This window comes from Podarcis cretensis, assembly GCF_951804945.1.
Source record: "Podarcis cretensis genome assembly, chromosome: 3".
Classification (NCBI taxonomy): Eukaryota; Metazoa; Chordata; class Lepidosauria; order Squamata; family Lacertidae; genus Podarcis; species Podarcis cretensis.
In genome coordinates this window covers 1,019,954-1,036,946 of record NC_137172.1, presented here as the reverse complement: position 1 = coordinate 1,036,946, position 16,993 = coordinate 1,019,954, and the positions used below count along the sequence as shown (strand labels likewise).

Here is a 16,993-nt window from a genome sequence, read left to right as displayed (position 1 = left end):
CTCCTTGGGGCACAAGACAGCATTCCTCACGATTCAGCCGCAGCATCCCAATACTGGGAAAACCCAATGTCCCAGAGGCCCCGGAGCAGAATATCTGCCAAAGTGGGCAAGGCTAAGAGCTTTGGCCCCTTCCTTCCTTGGTCGCCCAGAACCACGTGGGGCAGCACACCAGGGAATTTGACCCTTGCAGCTGGCACCTCTGCCCCTCCAGGCAGGAAGGCTGTGCAACCCATGGGGAATCCCAGGCTGAGGGTGCAGTGGTACCTCGGGATGCAAACGGGATCCGTTCCGGAGCCCCGTTTGCATCCTGAATGGAACGTAAGACGCAACGGCGCATCTCCACGTGCGCGGGTTGTGTTTTGCCGCTTCTGCGCATGCGTATGACGTCATTTTGAGTGTCTGTGCATGCATGAGTGGTGAAACCCGGAAGTAACGCGCTCCGTTATTTCTGGGTTGCCGCGGAGCACAACCCAAAAGCGCTCAACCTGAAACACATTCAACTCGAGGTATGACTCTATACTAAATAGGGAACACAAAGACACAAAGCTGACAGCTGGAAGGAGCGAGGGCCCCTGCACTGTAGGCCAAAGAGCCATGCCTTCCCCAACAACTCCCGCCAGCCCCAGCCAAGAGACTCTGTTGCTCCTCTGAACTGCCAGATAATGCAGGGGGAGAAGGGGGTCCAGGGCTCTCCTTTGGGATAAGCAGCCCTTCATCCGTCTGTCGCTGGGAGACCCTCATCAGTGCAGGCTGGCAAGCTGCAAACGAGGGCTGCAGGAGACCCCAGCCTTTGAAGACAGCAGCCGCAGGAAAACACCACCATCAACTTCTGGTTTGACCTTGAGGCTCCTCTAGATACCAGAGTCCCTGCTGTGGATTCCCTGCCCTGAAGTGCTGCCTGTGCTGGCATGTGGCTTGTGATGGAGCAGGATCTGGCTGATCACTAAATCCTGAGCAAACTCCTCTCAGAGGCCAGTTTAGGGTGTCTGAAAGCAGACCCAAAGGTCTCCGTTTGGGTCTTAGGGGAGGCAGTGCCGTGGGGGGAGCTGCTGCAAAAAAAAAACCCCAGGCCCAGAGAGACCCCCTGCCATCCTTCGAGCGAAGCTCTGTCGAAACCCACTCCCCCCCCCCGACTTACTTTTGTGGGCATTGCCAGGCACCATCCGCTCCGGTAACGACACAGTTTCCATAGTAGCAAATGTGGTTCAAAGGCTGTTTCTTTAAGAAAAGAATGTAAAAGAGGATAAAGACCAGATGAAACAACAGCCCAAGCTGAACCCTGTAAAATGTTAATGGGGTAATTATGGCATTAGTCACAAGCATTGAGGCCTCGGCAGCCATGACACGGTGTGCAGCTCAGCGCATAGAGAGGGGGACGCAGTCAAAGTGCTACTGTCACATGTCAAATTAGGCACGGCACTGAGACGGAAAGGGAGCGCTCCCCTCTGGCTCCTGGGGCCGCCTGGCCGAGGCCAGCGTGGGGCAGTGGATCAAGTTTGAGACGAGGACCTGGGAGACTGGGGTTCAAATCCCCACCCTCCTGTCTGGTCGTGAACCCCACCGGGTGGCCCCTCTGGGCGAACCTCAAAGGGTTGTGGGGGGTGAAATGGGGGGGGGGGAGAGCACAAACTGGAGCTCTGTGGAGGGAAAATGGAGTGTAAATGTAGTAGAGGTGGAGGCACTGGGGGTTCTGGGAGACTTGGGTCAGGGTCCAAAGGGTGGCAGGAGCAGAGGAAAGCCCCACAACTTTATAGAATCCTAGAATCTTAGCTTTGGAAGGGACCCTAAGAGGGCTGGGCTGCGTGAGGCCCTTCGGTATCTAGGGCTTCTCCTAGGAGGAATAAGGCTGCTGTGCCACCTTTTGGATTATTAACTCTCCACAGTCTGGTTCCATTGCTTCTGTACCTTCATGGCAATGGTGCCATCCTGCCCAGATCATTTCTCTTTTGTGTCCCTTATGGCCCTTTGTGGCCAGTTTATTGAAGTATCTGGGCCCCAGACATCCCCCAGGACATCATGCCTTCCCCAGTCTTGTTCCTTCTGGGTGTTATGGACAAGCCTTGGCCGGGGCTGATTCGGGTTGCAGTCCTTCAGGACATAAGAAGAGTCTGCTGGATCCGGCCAGCATCCTTTTCTCTGGGAAACCTGCACACCAGAGCAGCCTTTTCCCCTCATGTGGGTTCCATCCTGGCTCCTGTAGCCTTTGAGAGCCCTTTCCTTCTCCATGAATTTGTCTCTTCCTCTTTCAGAGCCACCCAAACTGGGGGCCATCCCTGCCTCCTGTGGTAGAGAGTTCCATAGTTTAACGCTGTGCTGCAGGAAGGACTGCATTCCACCTGCCCTCTGTCTCCCAACATCCACCTTCCTTGGGTGTCCCTGAGTTCCAGCATTACATGAGAGAGAGAGCACTTTCCTCTGTCGCTTCCTTCTTGCCAGGCATAATTTCCCAAGCTGCCCTTTTCTGCAGATCATCCGAAGGGCACCAGGCCTGTGACTTTTCCAGAGCCTCCCACCCTGCGCTTTTTCACTCCAGCCCAAGATTTCCTTCTCTGACGTCTGTTCCATGTGGGCCACCAGCTCCACACCCACATCTCCCCAGGGATGCCCTGTGGGCTCTGTCTTCGCATCACTGAACACCCGCTGCAAATGCGCTGAATTTCAGGCCGGACTTCGGGGACCAGGAGCCGTCTCCTGCAGGGAGACCCATCACGTCATTCCTTAAAATATTCATCTTGGTATTTTGCTCTCCAAGACCTCAGCTTACACTATTTTTGCTACTTGCTTTTATTTATTATTTCGGCTGCTCCATAACTAAAGGTTACCTGGTGGCCTTAAAGCGGGAATAAAAAGGTTTACAACAGGAGCCCCAACCATAAAACGCTTAAAAATCATGATCCAGCATAAAACTTGAGGAACAGGAAATACTACAAGCTTTAAACTAGGAACAAGTTTTACTGACAAGTTGGTTTGACGCCACCAGGGAATGTGGCTTTTGGGGGCGATTTGATTTAGAATCATAGAATTGTAGAGCTGGAAGGGAACTCCAAGGGTCCTCTAGCCCAGCCCCCTGCAGTGCAGGAATCTCAGCTGAAGCAGCCCTTGCATGTCCTTTTGCCTAAGCTAAGAGTTTGACGTTCCTGAGGTTGGCGCCCACCTTCTGCTTTTGAAAGAGCTGTTCAGAAGGGGAGAACGGACTCAACAGGTCTCCATCTCTTGTTTCAGGCTCAGGCTGCAGGGTCTCCTCCGACCTCCCCCGGCCACGGGACGGGGCGCTCCATGCCCATGCCAGTCCGGTCCACCTCCGCCGGCTCCACCCCAACTCACGTGCCCCAAGATTCCCTGGCGGGCGTCGGAGGAGACGTCCAGGAAGCGTTTGCACAAGGTGAGTGTTTGGAGAACCCTGCGGCACTTGATAGCTGGGTGGGTGCAATTTTGTGCCTTTGTATATAGTGCGCGGGACGCGGGTGGCGCTGTGGGTTAAACCACAGAGCCTAGGACTTGCCAATCAGAAGGTCGGCGGTTCGAATCCCTGTGACGGAGTGAGCTCCGGTTGCTCGGTCCCTGCTCCTGCCAACCTAGCAGTTCAAAAGCACATCAAAGTGCAAGTAGATAAATAGGTACCATTCCAGCGGGAAGGTAAACGGCATTTCCGTGCGCTGCTCTGGTTCGCCTGAAGCGGCTTAGTCCTGCTGGCCACATGACCCGGAAGCTGTACACCGGCTCCCTCGGCCAATAAAATGAGATGAGCGCCGCAACCCCAGAGTCGGCCACGACTGGACCTAATGGTCAGGGGTCCCTTTACCTTTACCTTTATATAGTGCACAGACAAATTCGTTTCATGAGTTTGTGCCCAGTTCACCCATCAGTTAAGGTCATCTTGAATCCCGATCCTGCAGCGATAGCTACCCCTCCCATTTGTCCTCCGCAACTTTGGGTTTTGGGTTCTCACCTGCCAAATGCACAGGCAGAAAAATAGGACCTAAACAGCCCTGCTTGGGAAGCCCCCTCAGTGCTAAGAGGAATTTTGGGTGAGTTGTCAATTAACCTTACATATATGCCTACCTACGCATAAAAGGGGGGAATGTGTTAAACACGTTACCTTCTGTTAGTAATTGCATGATGTAACTCCTTTCAATTTTCCCCATTTGCATTTTGGAAATCAAATGTTTTAAAGCAACAACAACTTCCCGTGCCTTTCCTTCCTGGGAACCTAATGTATTTTTCAAAATAAATGTGTAAGATCTTGAGTCTGAGAAGCACTGCTGGTCCTTGCATCCTAAAGGGGCTTCTCCAATGCCTCCCCCTCAAGCCAGCGCACCCCCTCATTGAGCATCACAAAGACAGCCAGTGTGGTGTCTGGTTAGAGTGCTGGGACTCCAGAACTGGGAGAGACCAGGGTTCGAATCTGCAGTTGGCCACAAAGCTCACTGATGTGGCCTTGGGCTGGTCACTGCCTCTCAGCCTAAGCTGTTTTCTGGGGATTCTATGAGGAAGAAGAGAACCATAGCGGTCTTCAAACAAAAACACCTTGGAGGTCCCAGGCCACAGGGAGGTTAGGCTGGCCTCAACCAGAGCCAGGGCTTTTTCGGCCGTGGCCCCGATCTGATGGAATGCTCTGTCACAAGAGACTAGGGCCCTGCGGGACTTGACATCTTTCCACAGGGCCTTGAAGACGGAGCTGTTCCACCAGGCCTTTGGCCAGGGCACAGCCTGACCCCCTCCTTTGGTAATCCTCACAGAACTCTAGCCCAATGGTTGCCATTAATTTGATTTGAATTGATTTTGAAATGAAATGGTTTTAGAATGCTGTATTGCTTTTATTGTTGTTAGCCGCTCCTAGCCCGGCTTCGGCTGGGGAGGGCGGGATATAAATAAATTATTATTATTATTATTATTATTATTATTATTATTATTATTATTATAATATCTGCCACCTTGAGCTCTGTGGAGGAAAAGAGGGGATAGGAATAAACCAAGAACCTGAATAGCAACGGCTAGAGGTAGGATCCACCTGGCACCATGGCTGGACGCTTCCAGGGGAGCCTGACTTTGTGGGTGCAGACTGTTCCCCTCAAGGATTTATTGGGAAGCTGGCCGTCGCATCAAAAAGCCAACCGTCTCTCAGGCAGGGGTCGTTTCCGGTCCAGATTCTCAGACTCCACATCACGGGCAAGGCAGAGGGGCCCCTGTGTGGCTCCTCATGTTCCTTACCACCTCCATTTCTTCCCCAGGGACCCGGCGAAACCTCCGTAACGATTTGCTGGTAGCAGCCGATTCAATCACGAACACAATGTCATCGTTGGTGAAGGAGCTTCATTCGGGTAAGTGGGAGAGTGGAGGGAAAGCAGACGCTTCCAGTTTGGAATGCCCTGTTTGGGAACTGGGGGCATTTCTTCAGTTCTCTAGTTTAGAGTTCCACTGGAACGAGCCCCATATTCTCCAGCTGCCAAACAGCTAATAGCCAAGAATCACCTGTGACCCTCAGGCAGCCACTTTCCGCATTGCAACAGGTATATAGCAAAGGAGGCCTCTGGTCCAACTGCCTCCATCCAGCTTTCCCTGCAGACTGACCGGCTGGTGGGTTTGGGACCTGCGGGGGTGACCGTGATGCCTCTGCGCTGCTTCTGGGGAACAAAAACCGGGGAGAGACGATGTACTTGCAATGGAGGCAAGTACACTTGCTACACTAAATTTTTGCAGGGTTCAGGTTTTACAGGGGAAATTGCTGTTAAGTGGGGGGCAAAGATAGTTATGGAAAAGCCACTACTTTTTGCTCAATTTTCCATGCCTGTTCGCAGCCCTGCTCCTCCCCAGCCAGCTGCTTCTTTGACCTTCCTTCCTTCCTTCCTTCCTTCCTTCCTTCCAGCCCCTCCAGTGAGAAATGCCATCCAGCTGAGGATTGTGGAGCTAAACTAATTAAACCACAGAATTGCATGGCCAGTTGGGTAGCTCTGACTACCTGACAGTGCCCCTAAGGGCAGATGAAGCCTTTCCATTGCCCTCACTAAAGATGGGGGAGGCGAGGGAAGAGGGAGCCCAGGTCAGGCTGTGCTGGAAGTTTCATTTTCCCACAAGGACCGGCAGGAAAAGGTCCATCCCAAACCAGCTCTTGATTGCACGTGATTGTGCAGGCATCATTGTGTGTGGCTGCCAAGACTTTCCTGGATTTAAGAGAAATCCTCTGCTGTCAGAATGGACAAGCAAGTTGCCTGGATGTGCTGGGAAACTCTTCTGAGCAGGATGGAAGGGCCTTGGGCTACATACGTTCAGGTGGATTACATCTCTTCTGGTCATACGTCCAGGAGTACCTTATCTACCCAATGAGCTTTAGGGGGGAGGTTGGATGTCTGCTGAGCCCCTCCCAGTTCTGATTCATAGAGGCACAGAGCTGTAGAGTTGGAAGGGACCCTGAGGGTCATCCAGTCCAACCCCCTACAATGCTAGAATCTCAGCAAAAGGATCACCCAACCTCTGCCTAGAAACCTTGCATTCCCAGAGAGCAGCTTGAGTCCTTCTGGAGCACAGCTTAACAGGCGGAAGGGCTGCAAGCCCACCCACCCCCCTCTCTGGGCCTGAAGGAGGCCTTCCTATGTGAGGAAATTCCGAGGCCTGTGGCAAAGGTGGCCTCTGGGCGAGTGATGAGTCCTCTGCTCCCCAGTCCTTTGCTGGAGCAGCCTCCTCTGGGGCGCTTGGTCCATTGGGCTGAGCCAGAGGCTGCAAGATGGAGCCCTGTGTCTTCCCGTCCGGGTGGGGGCTTAGCAAGGCTGCCTCCTTCCCTCCCTTCCTCGCTCCGGGAAAAGGCAACCTCTTGGACAATAACATTCGGCAACAAAACAGGGCTTGTTCTGCCGGCGGCTTCTGCGCTGAGCTCTTGGGCCGTGCAGGGAGATGACAGATGAACAGACTACAGGCTCCCACTTTGATAAGATGCAGGCCAGGGGACCCTGGAAAGTGTCTGGAAGGATCTCATTTGTGAAAATCCATGGAAACAGCTGGAGTCGGGAGCCCGGCCGCAGCAGCCTCTGCCAGAAGGAGTCTGGTTGGAGCCGGGCGTCCGTGCCCAGGCAGGCAGGGCCTTGGGCTGCAGCTTCCCGCCCCCTGGGAAGAGGCGTTGTGCCCTGGTGGGAATCAGTGTGGGGTGGGCCAGGGCCCCTTGATTCCAGCAAGCAAGCAGGTGGGGGCCCCGGCTGCATCCTCTGCGCCCCCCCCTCCGGGAGCGAGACTGCCTGCCATCTTGCCTCTGGTGTGCTGATCCCCAGTGGAAGGCCTGTTGGTGGGGCAGCTTCTGGGCTTCCAAGCACAGCTGGGGGGGGGTACAGGGGAAAGTAGATCTTCCCCAGCACTTCCCCCCAGCCCTGTCCTCCTTGGGGGGTCCAGGCATGCAGATTCCACTCCCCCCACCCTGGTCCCAGAATTGTCGCTCCTTTTCACCTACTGGGGCAGTTTCGTCTTCTGCCTTCCTCTCTTTTTCCGCTCATGCCCCTCACCACCCTACCCCCCCCACCCCCCACCCCTCAGTCTGCTTCCTGGGTGTCTGAGGGAACACACACAACAACACACTTCCTCGCTGGCCCTTTAAGAAACGGACTGAGACACTGCATGTCTTTTATAGGGGGGACCTGGCCTATTTAATGTGGACATTTCCTCTTTTGCAATGGTGCTTCTTTGATGCTGACCACCCTGAGCAGCCCTGGGGAGGGCAGTGGATGCTTGGATCTCCTGCCAGAGTTGGCCACCCATCCTCTCTCGCCTTTCCTCCCGGAAGAATGTTTTGATGACCTTGCTTGGCCTCTGAGCTCCAGTTCTTATCATATTGTGCCCCACACCCATGACGCAATGGGACGCAGGTGGCGCTGTGGGTAAAAGCCTCAGCGCCTAGGGCTTGCCGATCGAAAGGTCGGCGGTTCGAATCCCTGCGGCGGGGTGCGCTCCCGCTGCTCGGTCCCAGCGCCTGCCAACCTAGCAGTTCGAAAGCACCTCCGGGTGCAAGTAGATAAATAGGGACCGCTTACTAGCGGGAAGGTAAACGGCGTTTCCGTGTGCGGCTCTGGCTCTGGCTCTGGCTCTGGCCAGAGCAGCGATGTCACGCTGGCCACGTGACCCGGATGTGTCTCCGGACAGCGCTGGCCCCTGGCCTCTTAAGTGAGATGGGCGCACAACCCCAGAGTCTGTCAAGACTGGCCCGTACGGGCAGCGGTACCTTTACCTTTACCTACCCATGACGCAACGACTTGGGAGCAAGGAGTTTGCCCCATAAGAAGGACTCCCCCCCCCCCCGTCCCCTGGAAGTGGCAGCAGGGTCACTCTTGCCCACGGCCCTGGCAGCATGACCTGTGGACCCCTCCCTGGAGACTCTCCCTTTGGCCCAAACCCTCACGGCTGGTTCTTTGTTTTGTTTTAAAAGGTGAGGAAGGAGGCGAGGAGGAGGAGGAAGACAAGATCCAGAACGGGAAGGACCGAGGTGAGATCAGGAGGGGAGGGGAAATCCCTTGGCGTGTTGGCAGAGCAGACCAAGGCGGTTGGGTGCTGCCACTTTTGCACGACGGGTGGAGCAGGAAAAAGTCTCTGTTGGTGCAGAACGCCCAAGTGCAGCTCTTCACAAGCCATGGGGCAGGATGACGGGCCTTCTTATGTTTCCAATGGGTGGCAGCTGCAACAAGCCCACTGTGCCCTCTGAGCACTCACCCCACCTCACCCCGTTAGATGGTGGTGCAGAGCAAGGTTTGTGTTAGTGCCCCCCCCCCCAGGGGTGGGATGCAGAAGCAGAAGCGTCACAGCACCATCTCTGCCCCCTGGTGCTCCTTCTTCCACCAGGTCTTTGGGCAGGTCCCTGGTGGAGGGAGGGGGCTGCCCAGTTCTTCCCAGCTGCAGGATGGTCGCATCCGACAGCAGGGAGGGGTTGATTCCAAGAGTTCCCCATGTACACAAAAGCATGTGCCCTCTGCTCCCGGTTGTCTTTGGAGGTCCACGTTGTCTTCCCATCAGATGTCAAGGAGATAAATTAACTAGACGACTTTTAGAAGACACCTGAAAACAGCCCCGTACCGGGCAGTTTTTAACGTGTGATGTTTTATTATGTTTTCATATGTGTTGGAAGCCTCCCAGAGTGGGTGGGGCAAGTCGGCCAGATGGCCAGGGTATAAATAATAAAATGACTTTTGTTGTTGTTGTTGTTGTTGTTGTTATTCATAATTCTTTAAAAATGCTTTTGGACATAAACCACTGCAGGTGCTTTCTTCAAAGGCATGGTATAGAACTTTCAAGATAAATACATAAAACCTTGCCTGGGTGGGGTTTTGCGGCTGCTGCCACCATCGCAGTTTGTTCCTGGCTTTCTCAGCCGGCCCTTTGTCTTGTCCCACAGGTTAAGCGGAAGACTCCGCCCTGGCCAGCCATTCAGGTGAGCAGACACTCTTTTCTTTTCCAGGTAAGGTGTAGGCACAGTTGTGTTTACAGAGGGATGAAAGGCATATTGCATGACTGCCTGCCTGCCTGCCTGCCTGCCTGCCAGCCACACTGGCCCCCAGTAGGCAGGGTCTCGGGGACTTCTGAACATCCCTTTTGCCCTCAGCACAGCCACGGTTCTCTGAGCCTGACAGCTGTAGCCAAGGGGCTTCCTCCACTGCTGCGTTTTGACCCTATGTGGCCGCCCAGTGCACAGGGGCATAGCTTCCCCCAACTGAGTGCAGGTGGTGCCCAAGCCATTGGTGATGAATTCGTCGTTTGATGTGGGGGACCCCTCAGTATTGGGAGTCCCGCCCTCCCTGTTCCTGGCGCTTAGCAGAAGGAGAGGCTCCCGGCTTCAGATCTTGGGAGTGTAGATTTGGAAGAGTCATCTTTGCCCTTGACTCCTGTGACCACCTAATCAATTCCAGCAGAGCTCCCTCCTGTCCAAAAGGGCTTCTCAGACCTTTCCTTCTCCACCTGGAGCTGAAGGGGCCCCCGACTGTGGCTCTGCTCTGGAAGGGATCTCAGGTATGCGCAGGTTTCGGAGGACACGAACATGCCCTCCCCACAGTTCTAATGCCCCCTGGTTTGAAAGCAGCTTTGACGGCTCTTGGGTCTCTGCCAAGGAACCTCAGGGAGGGTATGTTCATGAACAGGCAAGCCTGAGAAAATCCTCTGCTCTCTAACCAACCACAAGCCCCTCCAATTCCCAGAGCTCATTGCGGGGAGCGGGCTTTGGAGGGGCACCGGGTGGTCTCCCGCTGCAGGCAGGAGAGCCAGGCTCCGCCTCACTGGCTGCTCTGTGTCTTTGGCGCAGGTAAAGAGGCGCGATCTCCTCTTCTCAAGACGTTTCCACATCCTTCCGACGAGGCATGCGCCAGCCGACACATCTGCCATTGTCAAGTCGCGAGGACTCGCAGGGAAGCCGCCTCTTTTCAACGGACCGCGTGGCAGCCTTCCTGGGGGGTGGGGAGGGCGGGGGCATCTCCTTTGGTTTGCATGTCCTGTTTCCATCCGTCTCCCCCCGTGCTTAATTGGGCAGCACCTCATCTCAAGTTTGGATGAGAAGACGTTGTCGAGAGCCACTTCCAGGCAGAGACCGGCCATGTCTCCCACGAAGCATCCTCTCCCCTCCCCGGCAGAGCGGTCACCTCACCACCCACAGGCCACCCTCCGCGTGGTCTCCAGAAAAAGCAGACTTCTTATTCCATGTGCAAAGTGTGGGCGGAATGCTCTGTTGTGGAATGCGGAAGCCCCTCTGGCCTTCCCCACATGCCATGGATGTCGGGTTCCCTGGGCCATTTGCGGGTGCAGTTCACACAGGACAGGCTGGGAGGCAAGTGGGATGGATGGCTCCCTGGGAGGTGGGCAGTTCTGGCCCACACAAAGCCCACTGGGATGAATGTGGCAGCTTAGCCCCCACTTCTTTCAACAGTGGTTGCACAGGCAGCATCCTGGAGGAATGTGCCCCATGTTCAGGGGACGGAATGCGCTGCCATTTGGCTCTTCCCCCCGGAGTCCCCAAAGGTCTTGTGCCGGCTCCAGTGCCAAGAGGAGAGGAGTGGGGCGGAGGGAGACCCAGCCTCTGGGCGGAATCTTCAAGTGGTGGGGCAGCAGCAGCAGCGCAGCTCACTCAGTTGAAGGGACCCACAAGGGGCATCTAGTCCACCCCCTGAATTGCAGGACTCATAAAAAGCAGCTAGTCTTTGAACGAAGAAGACCCTGGCCCACTTGGGTACTTGGCACCAGAAGCCAATCTCTCTACTACTGGCCTTGTTTGGGGTTTGGAAAGTGGCTCTTGGTGGATGGGCCAAAGGCGTAAATGGATGGGGGGGCAGCGAAGGAAGGCAGAGCAATAATCCCTGGAGCCCAGTTGGCACAGAGTGAGCTCCCCGGTTGCCCTGGCTCTCTGGGAGTGGGGAAGGGGATCCCTGCGTGTCTCTCCATGTTCCAGAGAGAGGGGGGGGGACACAGCCATGTTTGCTGGCGATACAGTCCAACCAAAATATTGTGAATGGGCTGTCAGGCAAGGAAAGGAGTGATGATAACCTGCTGGGTTCTTTGCTCAAAGCGAGAATCACTGTCGAGTTGGGAGGGCCCTCCAAAGGGCATCTAGTCCAACCCCCTGCAGTGCATCAAATACAGCTAAAGCATCCCTGACCCAAAGGGCTCCTGGCCGTCCTTTGGTTTGGTGACGAGCCACGTGCTGGACTCCGGCTGGTGAGGTGTCTGGGTAAGGAAGAGCTGCAAGGGAAACTTCTGGGCAAAGCACAAATCCCGCTTGGTGGTGCGGAAAGGTTCAGGCCTCAGCGTTTGAAGAAGGGGAGCTGGACTCAATCCGCCCCTTTGGGCTGGTTTTGGGGGGGCAGTTCTGCTTCTCTCCTCCCTGGGCATTGGAAGTGGTCTCTGTGACTGCAGAGAACTGTCTAGGGTGGCATTTCTTTGGTTCTCGTGAACGCAGCAGAAAGGAGGGGATTCGGAGCAGGGTTTTCTCCTGGGTCATTCTGGCATGTTGCCAAACACAGGCAAGGCCTTGCTTGGCTCAGACCAGACGCCCTCCACCTCGCTCAGCAGCCACCCACAGGCAAAAGACAGCGAAGGAAACCCACCAGCCCCTCCCTTGGCCTGCCACCCTCCCCTCATTTCAGCCAGATTGTGCCCCTGCAATAGCCTTTCACAGCAGCAGCAGCTGAGAGGATTGTCACCAAAGGTCATTCCTCCCCCAGGTGAGAGCCCCTCCTTCCTGCCGCTCTGGGCCCACTCCCCCCTTTGGACTGTCCCCAGGAGGAGCCCCCTCCTCTGCCCCCATTACCCACTCCAAGACACCAGTCAGTGATGCCCGGGATGGGGACCAAATCCCTGTCCCTCAACTCTCCTGGGACTTCCTCTTGCTGCCAGCCTGTGTTTGACAGTGACCTATGCCGTGGTCCTTGGTCCCTTCGCCCCCCCCCCCATATCTTGAAAACTCTGTGCATATAAGCCTACCAAGTGGTCTGGCAGATGCTTCACCCTACCAGAGCCTGCTCTTAGTCTTCCTGAGAGTGGCAGGAGATGGAGAGGCAGTCGGTGGCCATGGGGCCGCAGACCCTCTCTGCCTCCCCAGCAGCTGCGGGCAAGGGGGGTTGTCGGCCAGCCCCACGGCCGCCTGCCATTTTGAACCCTCCGAGGCCTCGACCGGTCTCAGCCTGGCGGAAGCTCTGCGTGGGGCTGAGCCAGGGTTTTCCAGGGGCGCCTGCACAGCCTCTGCATCTCTCACTTTCCCAGTGACAGCTGGGGCTGCTTCCGGTTGTGGAAATCCCCCTGGCCGTGAGAAAAGGGGGCTGGGGAGGCGAGTGGGAGAAGGGGGCTCTTCTGCCTGCAGGGGCCATTGGGGAGAGGCCAGGAAGCTCCTGCAACCATCTTCTGCCTGTCACGAGAGCTGGAGCTCTGCCAGAGCTCCCTTGTCAGGCTTGCTGGCGGGCGCAGCACTGCCTCCCGCTCTGCCTGGACCTCGGAGGCTCCCCCGGTTTCTGCCTCTTCTCCAGGTGCAAAGCTTCTGCTCTTTCAGTTCAGGCAAAAGAGCCTCTGGCTGCCGGGGTTCCAGCTTGGGCTAAAAGAGAGGGATTTGTCCCAGCCTGCCGGACGTCCCCACACCCGCCTTGGGACACCATCCTAAGATTGTTATTAAAAATAACAAAGGATCGCAGGGCGGTGTACAATATAAAAACTCAAAAATATGTACCATGGTAGCAAGCAAAAGCAATGCACAGACACACCAGTTTAAAAGGCCATTGATTGCTCCCTGTAGCCAATAAATAATGCTACCAATTACCAGGAGGCAAGAGGGTTCTCCTGTTTGCGAGTTTGTGGGTATCTGGTTGGCCACTGTGAGAGCAAGATGCTGGTCGGATACCTTTGGTCCAGCAGGCTCTCCTTGTGGTCTGAAAGTGGGGCTTGGACATGAAGCCTCTTTCCAAGGCACCCTTCGCTTGCTGCCGTCCCATCGGCCGGGACCTCCTTTGCAGCCGCTCCCCAAGGGCTCCCGCTGTCCCTGTGAGGTGGCCGCCTCCACCATCCGGGACTGCAGGCCTCCCTGCTGCATTGCCAAGGCCTCCATGCCTTACTGTGGCTCAGAGTGGGGGTCCCAGAAGGCTCTCTGTGGCTGGTGGGCTCCAGCCGGGTGGGGCAGGATTGGTTTACGGTGTTGGCGGCCAGGCTGGCCGGCCATTATGACCCCTGTCCTCCTGCTCCTTGCCTTTCATTCCTCACAGCAACAGCAACTAGTTTTTCCTTAAGCTCTGCAGGGGCACCTCTGGGCTTCTGGAAGCAACAGGGAAACACTGGATCATAGAATTGCAGAGTCGGGTCATCTAAGCCCAACCCCCATTGTGAGGCTCGAACCCACAACCGTGAGATTCAGTCTCAGGCTCTACAGACTGAGCTATTCTAGGGAAGGTGCCACGTTGGTGAAGGGAAGGAGGGGCTGGTTGTGTTTTCGTTCCAGGTGGGTCAGTGGCTCCCCCAATTCTCTTGCTTCTGGGGATCAGCAACAGAGCTGCTGCTGTTATTGTTGTTTTTTTTTGGGGGGGGGTCATCTGCCTGTTCATATCTTCCTACATCATGTCCACACAGAACTGCAATTGGACTCTATCTCCAGTGGCATCTGTTGCCCTGAATCTGACCTTCCCTCAGAACAAGCATCCATGTGCAAAGTTACGTCCTGGATCTTTTTGCAAAGCAGGGATGGAAACTGTGCCAGCCCTCTCCCAAGCCCCTGGAGACTGGGGATGGTGGGCTTTGGGTGGGCTCCTGGGGGAGAAAGCAAAGCGTCTGAGCAGGGACCCCCTTGCAGATGCCTCCTGCGTTTTCAAAGTCACCCAGCAGCCAGGTGGAGAAGGCCTTAGCAGGCAGACTTGGCGCCTGTGCCAGCCCAGGGCCCCTGGTGGCAGCCTGCCCTTCGCCCGGGGGCTTTCATCACAGTGACTCGAGGCCTGGGGAGCTTTGCCAAGTGAAAACAGGTGTGGGGAAGGTGACCGGAAAGGAAGTCGAGGCAGCGGGAGCTTAGAGGGCAGCAACTGTGCCAGGGCTGTGGGGCTGGGGTGGCCGAGAGGAGCTGCTGCTGCTGCTGCTGCTGCTGCTGCTGCTGTCGCTGTCGCTGTCAGTTGTGCGTGGACCCAGTTCCACCTGTCCAAGGTTGCCAGCTAGGCAACCCCTCAGGCCTGTGCTCTGCAGATACCTGGCTAGTGAAAAGGAACGGTCTCATTTTGCAATGCCTGTCAGAGGCCTCTGGATATTAGTTGCTGGAAATGGCAGGTGGGGAGAAGACGGGGTCCTGCTTGTGGGCACCAGGTTGGCCACCGCGAGGGCCTGGGACGTGACGACGATGTTGGAGGGGAGAATGTGGCCGGGAGTTTCTGTGGAACTGCAGGAGGGAGACCAGAGGAGAGTGAGTTTCCTCCCAGGTGGGAAGCAGAGGCGAATCAGCCAGATGGCAAGTGGGGGCCATGATAAGCAGAAAAGCGATCCAGGGGGTCTAGGCCACGGGCGCTCATGGCGGGCATGTTCCTGGTCTCAGGTGCTGCTTGCCACACTGGGTAGCCAGGGCTTGTGCCATGCCGCTGGGGCTCCCCTCAGTTAGCCAGGCTGTGAGGGAGGGCTGGGCTGTGCAGGGCATTGGGGATCTGTGCCCTTCCAGAGCCCTGAGTTCCTGCCAGGGCCTCAGTTGTGAGCACATTCGAGAGGCCAGGTGGGGCCTGTGTTTTCCAGCCCAGGCTAGATCTCAAGCGATCACTAGGACTGCAACGGACGACGGACGCTTCCTTGTCCGCACACCCAAATCTGTCCGGGTGCTAGTTGAAGGCCAGTGTGAGGACCCTTGTAAGAATTCCAGTTTACAACCACTTCCCCACTTCTCATGTCTGTGTCTGCGTGGGAGCACACACTTGAATGTACGAATGTGAGTCCTGGGCATGAGTGTTTTCATTTTACAAAAGAAAAGGTTGAAATACCTGGGAGATTCTGTACATGTTGGGAACACGTCTAATTGCAAGCTGTAAACTGGAAGCCACGTTCTCTCATCTGCCAAATATTTAATAAAACAAGTCCCGTCCATCTCACTTGGTGTGTGCCCTGAATTTCCGGTGGGACCAGGCAGGTGATCCGAGAGAAGCCCCAGGGGCACAAAGCCCCCTTTGCCTGCCCCTTCCTTGGCTGCTTCCGCTGGGCAGAGGCCTCAGCCGGTGGGCAGGCGCTGGCTCCCTGGTACACCTTGCGCTGCCTCTCCTGCTCTCCTCCTCCTCCTCCTCTTCCCCTTTCTGGCTCCAGGCAGCTCCTCTCCAGACCCCCAAAAAAGCCAAGGCCCAGAGCCCTGTTTGTCCTGGCCGGATAATGAGGGGACGCCACAAAGATCCCCTGCGGAGTCATTGAGCCTGTGTGTGTCGGCACCTAATGAGGCTGGCGGCCGACTCGGAGGGTCAAGGGAGGCCTGGGCTCCTCCTGGGGCGCTGGGGTCAGCGGGGAGCAGGGAAGGTGAAGGGGTCAGGCTACCTCTGGAGATGGACAAATGGGGGTGGGGGTATTAATTCTAGAGCCCCGTCTGGGCCGGGAGGAGGACAAAGGAGGAGAGGGGGCTGGCCTGCCCTTCCTGCCGCAGGTGGCCATCCAGTCCTGGTGTGTCTGGGGCAAAGCGAGGAGAATGTAGGGACCTCTCCCCCCATGAGAGTAATTTTATAGGCATGTACTTTATACCTGGGGACGCGGGTGGCGCTGTGGGTTAAACCACAGAGCCTAGGACTTGCCGATCAGAAGGTCGGTGGTTCGAATCCCCGCAACGGGGTGAGCTCCCGTTGCTCGGTCCCTTCTCCTGCCAACCTAGCAGTTCGAAAGCTCATCAAAGTGCAAGTAGATAAATAGGTACCGCTCCAGCGGGAAGGTAAACGGCGTTTCCATGCGCTGCTCTGGTTCGCCAGAAGCGGCTTAGTCCTGCTGGCCACATGACCTGTGGACAAACGCCGGCTCCCTCTGCCTTTAGAGCAAGATGAGCGCCGCAACCCCAGAGTCGTCCGCAACTGGACCTAATGGTCAGGGGTCCCTTTCCCTTTTTTTTACTTTATACTCAGTCAGACCAGTATAGCTCAGTATTGTCTACACCCTCCAGGAGTTGGGTCCCTCCCAGCCTGACCCAGAGGGCTGAACTCGGGACATTCTGCTTCAAGGTGGGTCCTCTGCTGCTGAGCTACAGCCCTTCCCTGCCAAGGCCTTGCACGCCCAAATGCTTATCTCGGGATTTGCAAGGACGCTCAGGTGTTTGCCATGGGGGGCTCTGGGGGCCTGTGGTGTAGTGGCAAATCCTGACAGTGCTGGCACTCTTCACGCTGAGACCCATACCCAGGCAGAGGCTGCAACAGCGAGGGTTGGACCAATGCAGACATTAAGGCCGGTTCCCTGCACCCTTCAACTCTATACCCCACACCTGATGAAGAGTTCTGGTGGACTCAGAAACTTGCTCACTACTTGCTCGCTATTATTTTTGCTGCCCACCATCCCAATCTCTGAGCGATGCAGGATT

The 16,993-nt window shown here is 56.0% G+C and overlaps 1 protein-coding gene and 1 long non-coding RNA gene across 7 annotated transcripts in view; one reads left to right on the top strand and one right to left on the bottom strand.

The window, feature by feature from the left end:
• DTNB (dystrobrevin beta) overlaps positions 1-12,346 on the top strand; it is a 108,191-nt gene extending 95,845 nt beyond the window's left edge. For all 6 annotated transcript variants that reach the window (XM_079968690.1, XM_079968694.1, XM_079968693.1 and 3 more), the window contains 5 exons: positions 3,223-3,382; positions 5,232-5,321; positions 8,405-8,461; positions 9,365-9,400; positions 10,265-12,346. In XM_079968690.1, the coding sequence (XP_079824816.1) occupies positions 3,223-3,382; positions 5,232-5,321; positions 8,405-8,461; positions 9,365-9,369 (312 nt within the window). In that variant the 3' untranslated portion in view covers positions 9,370-9,400; positions 10,265-12,346. The remainder of the gene's footprint in view (positions 1-3,222; positions 3,383-5,231; positions 5,322-8,404; positions 8,462-9,364; positions 9,401-10,264) is intronic.
• The window catches only part of LOC307212024, a 448,212-nt gene that overhangs the window by 238,666 nt on the left and 192,553 nt on the right, over positions 1-16,993 (bottom strand). The window lies entirely within an intron of this gene.